The sequence below is a fragment of the Lepidochelys kempii genome, chromosome 26, assembly GCF_965140285.1.
Source record: "Lepidochelys kempii isolate rLepKem1 chromosome 26, rLepKem1.hap1, whole genome shotgun sequence".
Classification (NCBI taxonomy): domain Eukaryota; kingdom Metazoa; phylum Chordata; order Testudines; family Cheloniidae; genus Lepidochelys; species Lepidochelys kempii.
Window position 1 is genome coordinate 158,772 of NC_136405.1, and position 15,854 is coordinate 174,625.

Here is a 15,854-nt window from a genome sequence, read left to right on the forward strand (position 1 = left end):
TGCTCCTTGTGGTCCAGGACCCGGGCGACTTGGCACAGGTGGAGGCTTGCCAGGGCATTTACTCGGCAGCCTCCTCTGCCCAGGTCAACTGGGTCAAGAGCTCTGGCTTGGTGGTAGAGGTCTGGTGGCAGGCGAGCTCCCTCCCACCCACCCACGCTTCAGGCCATCCAGTGGAGCGTGGGTCCGCAGCTCTATCTCGGCGTTTACCTTTCTGCCACGCATCCGTCTCCACCAGAGAACTGGCACGGTTTAGAGGGCAGCGTGGTAGAGCGGCTCCGGAGATGGACAGGACTAGTCTGGTGTCTCTCCCTTCGAGGGAGGGCACTGGTGCTTAATCAACTAGTCCTGTCCATGTTCTGGCACCTGCTCAACACCCTGGTCCCGGCCCCAGATTTCCTGGCCAACCTCTGGAGGTTGATTCTGGAGTTCTTCTGGTCAGGACTGCACTGGATCTCTGCAGGGATTCTCCATCTACCCCTGGAGGAGGGAGGGCAAGGCCTGAAGTGTCTCCGCACTCAGGTCCATGTCTTCCGCCTCCACGCCCTGTAGAGGCTCCTTTATGGTGCAGGTAGTCCGGCATGGAGCGTACTGGCGCACGCCTTCCTGCGCTGCTTCCGAGGGCTCCGATATGACTGGCAGCTCCTTTATCTCCATCTGAGAGGTCTTCCGCGAGACCTCTCCGGGCTGCCGGTCTTCTACCAGGACCTTCTCCGGACCTGGAAACTGTTCACAGCGACCAGGTCCTTGGCGGCCTTGGTTGGGGAAGATCTCCTCTCGGAGCCCCTGCTACACAACCCCCAGCTCCGTGTGCAGGTGGCGGAGTCCCCCTTGGTGTGCCAGAGGTTGGTCCTGCAGAAGTCACCAGTGTCGGAGACCTCCTGGACTACGACTGGGGAGACTGGCTGGATCCCCTGATGCTCGCTCAGCGCATGGGGCTCTCCAAACCTCGTACTCCCCTGCATGTACCTCAGGAGGTGAGGGCCGCTTTGCCGCCCGCTGCTTGGGTTTACCTCGACCAGGTCCTAAGGGAGGGTGTGCCCCGTCCACCCTCCACGCCAGGCCCTCGGGACCATTTCATCAGGCTCCTGCCCCGTGGACCCGACCAAAACCACCCCACCACCACCTTCACCGTGAGCCGGTTCCACAAGCTGCAGGTAGTCCGTTTCCAGACCACGCTAAGGAAACATCTCTACAAGCTCGTGCTCCGTTCCCTTCATGTCCTCACTCTCGCGTCCCGCCCTGACACAAAGTTGCAGGACCTCCTGCCACCGCTAGAGGGTGAGGAGCGCCGCTGGGCCAGCCTATATTCCACCTTGGTCCCAAGGCCCGCCGGGGATATTAGTTGGCGGCTCCTTCACGGGGCCGTGAGCACGGGCGTGTACTTGGTGCGGTTCACCCCAATCCCGGACACCTGCCCCTTTTGCGGTATGAGGGAAACCCTGGCGCACGTCTACCTGGAGTGCACCAGGCTGCAGCCCCTATTCTGGCTCCTCACAAATATTTTGTTAAGATTTTCGTTGCACTTTTCCCCTCATCTCCTTATCTATGCACTCCCTGTCTGTGGCCCCACTACGTCACGGGACCTCTTGGTCAACCTCTTCCTGGCCCTGGCTAAAGTGGCCATCTATAAAACCAGCGTGAGGAGGTTGGCCGATGGAGGCTTCTGTGACTGGGGGGTCTATTTCCGATCCTCCCTCTGTTCATGCCTCCAGGCAGAGTTCCTCTGGGCGGCATCCACTGACTCCCTTGACGCCTTTGAGGAGCAGTGCGTGCTGTCCGGGGTTCTCTGCTCGGTGTCCCCGTCCACTTCCCTTCGTTTGACCCTTTGACCACACTCCTGTCCCTCTTGTTCATTAGTTGTCCCCCGTAATTATTTGGTTTTCAAGGTTCTGTGGCGCCCCCCCACCCTTAAGCTGGGGGGGGGGGGGGAATACTTTAGCAGTGGGTGGGCTTTGGCTGCCCCCTTCCTTGATCCCAATATGATCAGCCATAATTTGTACAATGATTATGAGACAGGTGCGGTGTAGGAAAATGTGACTGGGATGAGTGTTGCCAACTCACAATTTTGAGTCTTGAGATAGTGGAGGATAGTTCTCTTCCCCCTACGGCCTTCCCCCCCTCGACCAATCTGCAGCTGTTGGAATAAAAAAAGTCTACTTTTTTTTAAAAAATTGTCAAGTGTCCAATCCTAGCACCTGTGGGAAAAGGCCTGAAAATATGAAGCAAGTTCACTGTAAAGGTTCAGAACCCAAAAGCCAAATTAAAAGGCCAAAATTATAATTAAACAACCCACTGTGATTTTTAAGTTAATGCTATTATTCGGGGGAAACTGATTCATGATTTTTAAATGCATGGGATTGACACTAGGGTCATAGTGTGAGAAGGGAGGAGCTGAAGGCTGTGTGTAACAGAAGGAAGATGACATTTTGGGGAGACATACTTTGTAGGTGGGAGAAATGGCTTTGAGCCGGGGGGCCTAGATGCCCTCCTGAGGTCCTTTCCACGCCTGATATTCTAGGATTCTGTGTTGGAAGGGATGTGTTGGGGGAGCATTGGGGTGTGAACAAAGTGTGTGGGGGAAGTATGGTCGGTCGTGTCACGATGGTGGAGGGCTCTGCGTGAGAGGCATTCATGCTCCAGCTTGGGAGAAAAGGTTGCGGGGGGACGCATGGGGGAGTTTGTACGTGGTGTGGGGGGTGGAATGGAATCACCTTTTCCAGGTGGAGCCTGGGACCATCTGCAGCAGGGGCTGGGCCTGTAGCGTTCAGGGAAGTGGGCACCGCAGATGGTGGAAGCTAGCAGTTACTCCTACCCTTGGCGCAGGCCTGTGGGTCTCACTGCTGGGCTGACGCACGGGTGGAGCGGAGCGGGGCCGGGCCGGGCCGGGCCTGCCGGAGCGGCCTCGGGGACGGCGCCAGCGGAGAGGCCAGGTGGCGGCAGCGTGCTGCCGTGCCCCAGTTACCGCTGCGGAGCCGATCCGCCCAAGGGCAGCTGAGCGAGCCAGGGCCGGCTCCGCCAGCAACTGTGTTTGCAGCCCCCGGGGAGCCGGGCTCCCGCTCGCTGGGGCCCCGCTGGGAAGGGCGACCCGCTGGGGGTTGCCATGGCAATAGGCCGCTCATGGCGGCGAGCTAGACAAGGGGATTCGCCAGGGCCTGGGGCGATAGGGATTGGGTGAGCTAAGCGCATCGCTACTGGGAGAACGACGAGGGGGCCGGACACCTCCCTCTCCCCACCTCGGGCAACAGAGCATGCGGAGACTCGAGCTCCTCCGCATCGCCCTGGTGCTCTGAATTTTAGATCGCTGTGTGTCCTCCGCGCTTTTTACTCGCGCATGCGCGGTTGTGGTCTCTGACCGCCAGTACATGCGCAGTACTAGTCTGTGTGTGCCGTTCTGCAGTGCTGTGAGAAAGGATTCAACGGGAATTAGAATGGATGGTACTACGCACGCGCGGTGACGTAAGGGAGAGCGACGGGTGTGCGTCATTGGGTACTGGGAGCGTTGGGCATGCGCTGTAGGTAGGCGTGGCGAGAGCGAGACCTTCAGCTTGAGTCTAGAGACAGAAGACAGCGGCCTTACGGTACGGGGGGGCGGGTGTCTGAAGCTGGGGCCTGGGGGAGCCGAGTAGAGCCGGGAGCGGTGGCGGTGCCCGGTCTGTTCGCTCCCACACCCCGTCGGGCTATCAGAGCGGCTAGGTCAGCGTCTGGCCTGGGGGCGTGAGGGCCCGCGCGGGGTGCTTGGAATAGTGCTTGGCCCAGAAAGTATTAGAATTGTTAGAGGAAACACAAAATACTTATGTTCCTGACCCCAACAGACCCAGCTGTGTGATCACTGGAGGTGAATCAACCATCTTAGCAAACAGACTTTTAATACGGTCATAGCGTGTGAGGGCTGGGGGCGGGGAGGGCCCGCGCGGGGTGCGTGTGGGGGCTGGGGTCGTATAACACTCAGGGGGGCGTGAGGTGAACGTCGCTGCTGAACAGCACATCACGTACTTTATGCCTCAGTGAGTTTCTGTCTCTGGTGTCTGTATAATGTATTTACAGTAACGAAAACCTTTTTGTCTTAGAGAAAATCAATTGCGACCTGACAATTTCCTGCCCTGGGTGTCTCCAGAGTCACCTTGTGGTGCTGTCATGGCAACTGATGGCTTTGGCTGTTACATTCAAAGCAATATGAGCTGTTTCCTTTTTTGCATTTCCATGTCTTGGGGGCAGAAGGTGTGCGCGCGCGCACGTGTGTGTGTGTACATGTACATACGTATATCTCTTCACAGTGTTTCCACTGGTTTTGTTCACAGACAGTCTGAAATTGCTTGGGTATTTCTGGACTGTGACACCTGTGACTTTGACTCCTGCCCTTGATTACTGGTTAAAGGACAATGTAAACTTAAATCTATCAACTTTTGTTTCTAATTGTGTTAAAAGCAGTTTAGGATACTATGCTTGCCTGTGGTTTAGTTGATCTTTTAAGGGTGGCAGGGGATATGGATGGGCACATTGCAGTGTGGATTTGATTTAAATCAGTAGTCAGGAAGACTTGATTTAATCATAGCTTTTTATATAGAAGTGCATTCTTGTTGGTTGTTATAACCTTAATGCAAACTCTTCACAACTCAGAGATAGATGTAGGTTTCATTTTTAGAAAGTACACACTATACATTTTTAAGTGATTTATTTTGAAAACTTTTTCAGATTAGCTTTACAGCTATACCAGAAAATGAATGATTGTTCGGTTATTTCGTTTATCAAAGGTAATTGAAGCAGATATTTATGAAGTCATTGGGAGGTGAACTATCTCCAATTCAACAGGTTAATCATTAATATTTGGAGGATTTTCTTGCCATACTGTATTAGGAGGAGAAGGTCATTAGACAGACATTTAAATTATTTTATTTAACTAAAACGACAACGTTATGTATTCTGGATTTTTTTTCTTCAACAGCAAACATAATATTTTAACACAACATGCACATGAATTTTTGAATTTAGTTAAACATTCAGGTTTTTTTTAAAATCAGGTTTGTTTTTGTTAAAATTGTTTTAACTAAAATAGTTAAATGAAATATTTAAAGAAAACAAACAAATCGACTATGTCAGCCAGGACAATATGAGAAACTAAAAATATTGGCTTCTGCGGCTAACTCAGTTGACTTCATCTCCATTTTCCTGTTTGTTCATAATCTGCTTTTTCAGGTCCCAAACGATTTCTCAATTTGGAGTTAATTAGTCCAAAGGAAGAAAATATTCTTTCTACACCAGCAGAAGAAGCTACTGCTGTTAAAAGTGAGATTATCACTTCAACAGCCTCTAAATCCAAGTGCTTAAGTGACTTCTACCAGTTCACTGCTGTGACTTTCTTTAAAACATCATCAGCAAACATATACTTCTTGAATGGCTCACCCTTAGCTCTGAAGTTTATTATAGTTGGCATTATGGAGGCACAACTGCTGGATGTCCATGTCATAGCCAACTGCTCTTCTTCAGCAGTTAAGGTTTGACCCTGGTATTAGTATTGAGAATATTTGCAAGAAAATGAGCTGGAGATAGTGCTTGTCCCATCTGTTTTTTTTAATGCTTGTAATTTAACTTATTTCTCTATTTAAGATCTCACTTAGTTCCTTCCAAATTTCAACAGCGTCAGCAATAGAACAGCTGTTCCCCTGCATTTTGTTCAAGGCTTCATAAATAGTCTTCAGGGTACTCCACATGAGTTCAACATTTCTCTTAAGCCCAATGTTGAGAACTTCGGCTGTGACTGTGTAATCTGTTTTTTCACGATTTTATTCACAAAGTGTCATCAGATTAGGCCAGTTCTTGATATAATGCTCAAAACAGTCCATTACTGAGTTCCATCGCTCGTCTTGTGGCAGAGTTAGCTTGGTTCCTCCCACTCTTTTCAGAGCAGCTGCTGCAAAGTGATTGTTACGGAAGTAGTTTGCAATTTCAACAACGTTAGCCTTTATTTCTGGAACACTGAAGTCTTTGGCTAGGAGGTGCATCAAATGAGCACTGCAACCATATTGTTAGCTTGGGACTCTCTTCACACTCTCCTAGATTTCTTCTCATCTTGGATACATTTGCAGCATTGTCTGTGACCAAGCTGCGTACTAGACGTTTTAATTTATTTTCACAGTTTGTTATAGCTTTTACTGCTGCTGCTTGTAAGTATTCTGCTGTGTGCGCATTTCCTGATGTATCAATTGTTTCTGTAAGGAAGACGTTCCCTTCGTCTGTTGTCACACAAGCACATACAACAGGATCATTGTGGAGATTGTTCCACCCATCAAGATTCCGGTTAACAATTTTACCCTCTAGACATTTTGCACACTGTTCAATTTCTCTTTCATAGCCTTTATCCAGCAATTTGCTTGCGACATCTGCGCTGTTGGGTGGACTGTATCCTGGTCTTAATGACTGAACCATGTTAATGAAGTGTGGGTTCTCAATCATACGGAAAGGAGAGTTTGTTGCATAAACAAACCAGGCAATTTTTTCATCAATTACCTCTTTTTGTAATCTGCTGGTTCTTATCACAAACTTATCTATGGTTGCTTCTGGATGATGGAGTGTTTTTTTTCTTTTTGCTACAGGTGGTATACTGTGGCTATGTGACATACATGATGTGACTGAAACACTATCATTGGCAGTTAACTCTGAAACTATAGTTAATAGAAAATGACAGTTATCTTGAAGGTGGATAGTCTTCAAAATCCTGTATGTTGAGGATGGATTCTCCTAAACAAAATAAGTCAATGCAGTTATTTAATTATTATTATCATACTGCTCATTTAGTATTACTCATTGCATTCGCTGACACTCAGTAGTACTTTAAAGGTGAAATTGTAAAAGGAAGATCTGCCTATTTCAGCTATTTTTTTTATCACAAATGCATCTAAAATAATAGTACCATAGAGTAACAACTATATGTTCTGCTCAAACATGAGAATTCAAAAATAGTCCAGAAGGAAGACAGGTAGTCCTTAAGAAAGAAGTATGAAATAAAAAAGTTTACCAACCTGAAGATCCTGCATGTTCAGACATGTTCCTTTCATCATCTTCAACACAGCTTTGTCCTGAGAAGGAACACTTCTCATGATGTTGTTTCATTCGGGCAACAAGGCCTTGCATTTCTTTGTTGCACTGTTTGCATTTTGCACACATGCCTGTCTCACCCACTTGTAGAGGAACTTCATTAAAATATTCCCTAACTGGGTTTCTTTTACAGACTGCTGCCATTATAGGTTTTCCCTTCTAGTGAGAGAATGGTATGGTAGATCTCAAATCAGTGAAGACTACACTCAGGAAGACCTCAAAACTTCTGGAATATGCTGCTCCAACAATTTCACTTTTGTTTCTACTGCCTGTCCCTCCCTTCTCACATTTATCTCCAGATGACTTCTCCTTGTCCAGATCTATTCCGCCCCCAACAATCTTCTATTCGTTGAACATTTTGAAACTTTGCCCTTTTAGAGAGAGGTAAGGGATTGACTCTGTGTACACAAATTTGCAGAGGGACAATAGGGTTGAGGTCTGTTGTTTCTCACCTCTATTTATTTACTTACTTACTTACTTAACATGCTTGTTAACAGCAAAAATGTTTTTATCTCTGGAGACCCAAATGGACAGTTTGAGAACTGCAAAACTAAGCATCTCTGATGGTATCTTCTAGACTGAGCACTGGGTCCCATTGGGTGGGTAGATAGATTAACCTAAATAATCTATACAGAAGTCCCTAGAACCCCATAAAATGGGGTCCCTAATCCATGAACTATTGGAACTCATTTACAAAACTTTTTCTTCAACATTACATGAATGTATCATCTCATACTATAGAATTAGAATTTATAATCCATATTCAAGATATCATTGAGCTATAATGCATCTTAATTAAAACTCTTTTTCTCCTCAAAAAGCATTTATCAAAAAAATTGATTTTTAAAAAAAGTAAAAATAATTGATTTTTTTATCTACCCTGGCACGCTGAGTGACACAGTCTAGCATGTGATACTACAATCACACACTCAATAGATATGCCTGTGTTGTAGTGCAGGCAGATGACTTTTCTCCCTCTTCCTCCTCCCACTGGTAGATGATCATCCCTGGATTCACGTTGCTGGGACGCCGAAAGAATTTTTAGTTCATTTTGATTGCTCATTCAAAACCAGTGTCTAGAAAACCTTATTCATTCTGAAAGTACTACTGCTACTTTCCCAAAGGGTGTTTCTGCCCTTGCAAGATGCAGAATACTGATATCTTTAATAAAGACAGTATGACTACTTTTTCAGTATTTTGGATGGATGTTATTAATTTGACACTGACAACCCCCCCCCCCCCAAAAAAAAAAATGGTATTTCTTCCTCTTTGAGCAAAGTCTGAGAGGTGTTTTGAGTCCTAAGCTGCTGCAGGTTGCACGCACAAAGCTGTTTTTTGTTTCCGAGCTGCTACAACTGTCTGATGAAGTTTAATGGAGAAAATGTTTGATTTAATTCCAACAAGTCTAATAATTTCACTACAAAACTTTATCGGGTAAATGTAGGCACTCTTCAGTGTGGAAATAAGAATTTCTTATGTCAACAGCCGCCAGGTATTCACGTTGCCTTTTGGACTTTGCTGGGAGAGGGAATTGCAGTGGAAATATAAATATTGACTTTTTAAAATTTTTTGGGAAGCTGAAATCCATATATGTGTTACATTAAATTTGATAAGTGCTGAAAACATACAGGAATAAAGGAAATGTCAATCTAAAATTTGATCCTTTTGATAACTCTCTTGCTTACCTCTCACCCTGAAAATGCTTACTTATAGTATGAATAGAAGCCTGTATTTTCATGACTCAGAGATTAATCCTCCATACTGATTGAAATGCAGCATTACAATATTGCAGTTGATAGTAGCAGAGTTCTTATTGTGTGCCACAGTGTTTTCATTGATCAGCTATCACTACAGTCTCTAAAAACAAGACCACGTTTCTTCTGTGGCTACTGTAGGTGGTTAGTGATGTGGAAAAAAAGAATGTGAAAATAAACTTGTTTAATGTGACTGCAACTTAGTTATGGCCTTCCATTTTGTGTCTCTGCTGCTTTATTTCCTCTCCCTTTGTGTAACCGTTTACATTTTATCAGCATCAAATCTTCCCATGTTGTCTGCAGCACATATTGCTCTAGCTTTTCGAAGGCCTGGTCTAAGCTAGAAAGTTTTACCAATATAGCTACTTCAGTTAAGTGAGGTGGGGGGAAGAGATCACATCCCTGATGAATATATAGCTATGGCAGCAAAATCCCTAGTGTAGATGCAGTTATACCTGCAGAAAAGTCCGTTTGTCGGTATAGCTTATTCTATTTGGGGTACTGGTTGAAACTATACACACCAAGGAACTATTGCCGGTATAAGCTGTCTCTCCATTAGGAGAATTTACCATTATGTCTCCGCCTGTATATCTCTAGTGGCAAACCCTTTTAAGTGTAATCAAGGCCTAAGTCACTTTGTAGCAAGGTGCATTAATTTAAATCAAAGTGATCATTGATTTTAATCATGATTTAAATTAGCAATCACAAAACTTTTTGATTTAAATAATTTTAAGTGTTTCACATTTGTACTTAGTTATCTTTGTTTGATAACCTTTAGAACATTCATTCCCAGCTAAATATAGCCCTTTCGCTTAGGGAACTTAGTCGATCACAGTCTTTGAAAGTGGAAACTCCCACCCGTGGCTAGCAGAAAATGCTTCTGCCAGAGGCCTGACAAATGCATCGCTCTTGTGAAAAAAGCAGTTTTTCAGACCACCATTTATGAATCACTGGTAACACTGATTCGTACTAGCTCTAATAGTTCCCTAGAGAACAGCTGCTAAAATCCATTCAGAAGTTGAGTTGGGGAAGAGTAAAAGTGTAATCCAAATGTGACTTCCAAAATCTGATGTCTTGTGACTCACAACTGAAATAAGTCACATGCTCAGATTTCCATTGGTCCCTAGAATTACCTCTCTCAAATGATATATGTAGTATCTTGCCTTGAAATGGTCATTGTATCTCAGACCAAGCAAAAATTTAGGCCATTTACCCAGTAGTTGGGATGCTGAAATCATCCTTTACTTACACCAATCTGCCTTTGCTGCTGAGGTGTTCGATCCATAACTGGTGGTGATAGTCAACACCTCCTTCAGGGATGGCACGGTACAATTCTCCCTTAAGCAAGCATTTGTGAGTCCTGTGGATTTTGATATCCCCCAAAAAGTCAGTGGGTGGGAGGGGGGAGAGTGAATTACCTAGTGTGGATAGTGGAAGCTGTTTAATTTACTAGGCTTCTCACCAGGATGCTGCTTGTGCATCTGATGGGGCTTGTGCAGAGCACCATCTTTGGTATTGGCTTTTGCTTGTATATGTGCCTAATACATTTTTTAAGCCTCAAAAACAGTTACTGATAAGCACAATATCTGCTTTTACACTTTCCTGGTGTTGGCTGTGTTCTCTTTATTTTGTTTGCTTTAATTCTTAGTAATGATTTTAAGTTATTGAGCTCTTTTGAAAACAATGGAATGAAAAAATTCTGACAATAATAAACTTTAAAAGATAACAGCAACTTTTTAAAAAATTGTGGAATACTTTGCTCCTGGCTCACCTCAACAGTTGTTCTTTGGTAAAAAATCAGCTTTTCTATCAGAAACGCAGCCTGCTCCACGACTAGGTTGCAGATGCTGCTGTAATAGTATAAGTAAAACTTGTCTTTCATCTTTAATGATGCATCAATTTTTTTCCATATTTGACAGGTATAAAGGCCTTTTATAAGTTCACATTTGAGACGTACATAATTTATGACCTAATCTTCGTATAAGGAATCTGCAGTCATGTCCAGCTGTTCTGTACCTTCTAGACCCACAGGTATATGTGTGTGTGTGTATATATATATATCAGAAGGCCAGCTATTAAAAATAAAGAGGTTCATTAGAGAGTGTAAATTGTCTCAGCTCTGTGTAATTCATCCACAAGATTGAGTTGTGAATTAATTCAGATACTTTGTTGATATCCTTGCATTATAGCCAGGATATGTGACAGACAGTGAACTTTATGAAGCAGTTCTGCGTTTGATTAGTTTTGTCTTTTTGTGAGTGAAGTCAGAAACTGCTTGCTGCAAGAATAGATTTCTTGTCACACAAAGGTCAGAAGAACACAAGTTTGCTCTTCAGCAAGAGCGTGGGGGAAGAGAAACCCAACAATAATAAGAAAGACTAAACAGTAGCACTGCTGTGTAGTTCAAAGGAAAGGTAAGTGGTGTGAGTATTTGAAGGGAATTGATGATTTTAAGGATTTTTACCTCTTAGTTTGCATTATTATTATTATTCTCTTGGATCAGCAGTGCTTTTGGTGTAATATAATTTATCAAGTGGAGAATTGGAGATATTTCTAGTGGCAGCTGTTCAAGAGAAGATCTGCAACAAATGAGCCATTCAGCTGTTGGTTAGTTAGTCCTTTCTGGAACAGAAGCTACCACAGTAACATGATGGATGTTTAAGATTTGCCGTTATAAATCCATATTTCTCAGGCACAAACTCTAGAATAAAAGCTACCTATGTTTCTTTAATGTGAAGCCACTAGCAGAATATATTTTAAAATGGTATTTAATAATATTTAGGTAGTGACACCAATCAAAAGGATTGAGACATCCAACATTAAAACTAACACTCCACTCATAATTTTCAGTTTCTGGCTTTTTTCTGTTTTAAAGTTGAGACACAAACAGTTATTTATGTTAGACCATAGTCTCATTTTTTTCTTGTAAGTGCATTATCGGAGAGAGAGACTCGGCAAGGTCCTGGAACGCCACCTGGAACTGGGGTACTGCTGAGCCCTCTGATCCACCAGCCTGGGCTCCCTTTCACATTGTGCTGCTGTAACAAGTTGCAAAGCCTGCCAAGCTTGGACTTTCACAAGCATTCACACAGATAGGGACACACCCAGCCGCAGTCACATGCAGGCTTTCTAACCACCAGCCTAGGACCCCAGAGCAGTACTGTACTGCCCTGGTCAAATCTGGCCAGAATGTGGGTTTAACACCCAGTCCGCCTCTCCCTCAATGTAAAGAGGACCATACACACTTGTGGTAACCAAGCTGATAGTTTCCCTGGATGCCTTAGTTCAACACACACTGGTTTGGATTAAAATATAAAATAAGTTTATTAACTACAAATGGATACATTTTAAGTGGTTATATATGATTACCTAGTAAATAAACAAAACTGCAAACTGAGTTTAACATACCAGATAGATAGGATATGAATTAACAAATTCTCACCCTGATTGATAAACAGGCTGTCAGATTCTTAAGGCACAAACTGCCTTGGCTTTGCAGCTTGGGTTTCCCAGGTTTTCGTACGCAGGCTAGAAATCCCTTTTAGCCTATGACCATTGCTCCCTCCTCCTCTTCCCCCTCCCCCCCCCCCTTGTTCAGTCTTTATTCCTCAGGTGTTTCCAGGTGGGTTGTTGTAGGGAGAATGAGGTCCCCTCATGATGTCATTTTATCCCTTTTATATCTTCTCCCCACTTGCTGGAAAGCTCTTTTGCTGTGAGCTGGGTCAAACAGTTCCCACTGTGTAGTGCTATCTTCGAGAGGTTTCTATTGTACACAGTTTCTGGGGTAATCCTCGTGCTTGTGTGCATTTCCTCAACAAGCCATTAGCATTGTTTGGCCTTTTTACTGTTGTACCTGAAAGGCTGCTTGTGGGTGTTTTCAGCCTCGCAACAAGTTTCAGTAACACATACGTAGCCCAACTTCATAACTTCACATACGATGATAGCACATACAATCCAGCGAGATATTCATGTCTAGCATAAGAACGTAACATAACCTAGCAGATCAAGACTTTTAGAATGATACGTCACAAAGTATACTTTGTACAAAACATATCCTAATTACGTAACAGTGGTGAATATTGGTGTGTCAGTCACATCCACATACTGTAGACAGATGTCCTTTTTGTATTTTCCAAAGCTCTGGAAGACTACCTGAGGGGAAGAATCAAGAAAATAATGGGGAGGGGGCGGGGAGGGAATCTTATACAGTTCTAAATTGGCTTTTAGTTAATATTGGACTCCATGGGCTTTCATTTTGCTGATTCATCAACAATTGGAGAACAGGATTTAAACTCAAAATGATCTGGAGAAATGGTCTGAAATAAATAGCATGAAATTCAATAAGGACAAATGTGAAGTACTCTACTTAAGAAGGAACAATCAATTGCACACATACAAAATGGGAAATGACTGCCTAGGAGGGAGTACTGCAGAAAGGGATCTGGGGTCATAGTGGATCACTAGCTAAATATGAGTCAGTAGTGTAACACTGTTTCAAAAAAAGCAAACATCATGCTGGGATATATTAGCAGGAGTGTTGTAAGCAAGACACAAGAAGTAATTCTTCCACTCTACTCAGCGCTGATTAGGCCTCAACTGGAGTATTGTGTGAAGTTCTGGGCGCCACATTTTAGGAAAGATGTGGACAAATTGGAGAAAGTCCAGAGAAGAGCAACAAAAATAATTAAAGGTTTAGAAAACGTGACCTAGGAGGCAAGATTTAAAAAATTGGGTTTGTTTAGTCTGGAGAAGACAAGACTGAAGGGGGACATAACAGTTTTCAAATACACAAAAGGTTGTTACAAGGAGGAGGGAGGAAAATTGTACTCTTTAACCTTGAGGAATCAATGAGCTTAAATTGCAACAAGGTGGGGTTAGATTGGATATTTGGAAAAACTTCCTAACTGTCCAGGATAGTTAAGCACTGGAATAAATTGCCTGGGGAGGTTGTGGAATCTCCATAATTGGAGATTTTTAAGAGCAGGTTAGACAAACACCTGTCAGGGATGGTCTAGATAATACTTATTCCTTCCTTCAGTGCAGGGGGACTGGACTAGAAGATCTCATGAGATCCCTTCCAGTCCTGCGAGTCTATGATTATTCATCACCATGGGCTATGTCACCTAGGGCCCGTGTCAGAATGGTTCCTATCATGAAAGCAGCATTCAATTATTGGAACAGAAATGGAGTCAATACGTTGTTGGGTTCTTTCTCTGATACAATATTAGCAGATTCTGGGACAAGTACATTGCTAGAGTTTAATTCCATTCCTGGGGTACAGTGTTTCTGAATAATAGATTGGCTTATGTTAAATTTCTGATATGATAAAATACCTTTTGTTCTTTCTGACAAAACAAGGTGGAAGTAAGGAACGTCTCTCTCCGCTTAGTAAGATTTTTCAGCTCTGTCTTGTAAAATCTGGGTTCTCTCTACTTCCAATCTTTTCAGACCCAATGGCTGTCCCACCATCCTACTGTGACCTGGGGAAATCTGCCAGGGATGTATTCAACAAAGGATATGGTAAGCAGCATGATCATATGTTGATGCTAATAAGCTTACATTTCTTAGGTGCCTTAACAAAAGTAATAACATTATTTACATATGTATTTAGTGAAATAATGTTTTGTGATAATAATGTGGCCAAATAAGTACAAGCGAAGAAGGAGAAAAAAATATCTCATGCTACTTACTCAGCATATTAACACATCATAAATATGTATCAAACTAGAAAGGAAACTGTTTTGACTCTTGCCCAGAGAGATGCCACAAAATGTAATTTGAATAGTGAGAAGTGTTCCGGTGTCTTCAGCCTTTTATAGAGTGCTTCTCACCTTCTTTATTTTATACAGGGATATGTATAATTGGATCCACCCCCACCGTGGAAGTTGCCGTACCAGACCATTGGCAACAGACGATCCCCTCAGATAGAGGGCTCCTATGTTGTTTGAGACAAAATTATGTGTGATGTTGGACACAGTACAAATAGTTTAGAGCACTTTAAACTGGAAAAGAATTTATTTTAAAAGGAAACCAGAAAGTCTCTCGGGGAGGAACTCTCTGCTTGAACTGTTCTCTTGTTTGCAGTTCTTGGTAATTTACATAAACAATGGCTTAATGCAGCATTTACGTTGTTTGTGGCATAAAACTGGCACTATACAGCTGATAAAGAAGTGGCTTTTTTTCTGTATATATATATTTATGTGTTTTCCTGGATCTTGAAACTGGATTTCTTCCTAATTGATGATCGTTTCTCCATCTGCTGTATATATCATATAAATTCATTTGAATAACTGTCTGCTTTCAGAGGTACAGCCCATCTCGTGGGGTAGCTCTCTATATTTTCATTTTCTGTGACTGGTTTAAATTATGGTCAGTTATGGGAATCCTGAGATTGACAGTACAGTGACATGTCATGAATTCTAAAATCCTCTATTTTGTGAAATGTTGTTATTAAACAATGTGTGAGTGGGTGCGTTTCCCAAACTGGTCTAAAATGAAGTTCACACACTGTAAAGTCAAAAACTCACCTTGTTTCTCAGACTTGTCTTTTGTTAACAAAGATCAAACTATATTTTGACAAATTTCAGCTCAAGCTTTTTTTCTAGTCTTAGCTGCTTCTAGATTTTTCAGCCTAAAGAAAGAGCAAATGTTGTTCTGTGATGTGTAAACAAAGGAATATCAAGAAGGAGTAAGGAAATGGTATTATCTGTGTATGTGGTATTGGTGAGACTATGACAGAAAAGATGGTGACAAATGGGACAGCTTTCAGAAAAGAGCTTCACAGATTATTTGAGGGCTGGAAGACCTGCCTTGCAGTGAGAGACTTAAACATGTCTGTTTATTTAGCTTCTAAAAGAGAAGGGTAGAAGATGGTTTGATCCCAGTCTACAAGTATCTAAATGGAGAAAAGATATCTGATAATATCTTCAGTCTGGAAGACAAAAGTCTAATGAGATCCGTTGAAGCTAGACAAATTCAGATTAAAAATAAGGCACAAATATCTAGCAG

At 43.2% G+C, this 15,854-nt stretch overlaps 2 protein-coding genes across 8 annotated transcripts in view; one reads left to right on the forward strand and one right to left on the reverse strand.

The window, feature by feature from the left end:
* DKK4 (dickkopf Wnt signaling pathway inhibitor 4) overlaps positions 1-3,219 on the reverse strand; it is a 30,904-nt gene extending 27,685 nt beyond the window's left edge. For 2 of the 3 annotated variants that reach the window (XR_012156278.2, XM_073325050.2), the window contains exon 1: positions 2,813-3,219. The gene's annotated coding sequence lies outside the window, so the exon portion shown is untranslated. Of the gene's footprint in view, positions 1-2,711 lie in introns of all 3 variants that reach the window. The other variant, XR_012156279.2, reaches the window with a different exon arrangement.
* Positions 1-15,854, forward strand: part of VDAC3 (voltage dependent anion channel 3) — a 45,474-nt gene that overhangs the window by 9,346 nt on the left and 20,274 nt on the right. The window contains exons 1-3 of one of the 5 annotated variants that reach the window (XM_073325038.2): positions 3,477-3,578; positions 10,766-10,877; positions 14,295-14,366. In XM_073325038.2, coding sequence (XP_073181139.2) covers positions 10,844-10,877; positions 14,295-14,366 — 106 coding nt within the window. In that variant the 5' untranslated portion in view covers positions 3,477-3,578; positions 10,766-10,843. Of the gene's footprint in view, positions 1-3,474; positions 3,579-3,752; positions 3,836-10,765; positions 10,878-14,294; positions 14,367-15,854 lie in introns of those variants that run through there. The other 4 variants (XM_073325039.2, XM_073325040.2, XM_073325041.2 and 1 more) reach the window with 4 other exon arrangements.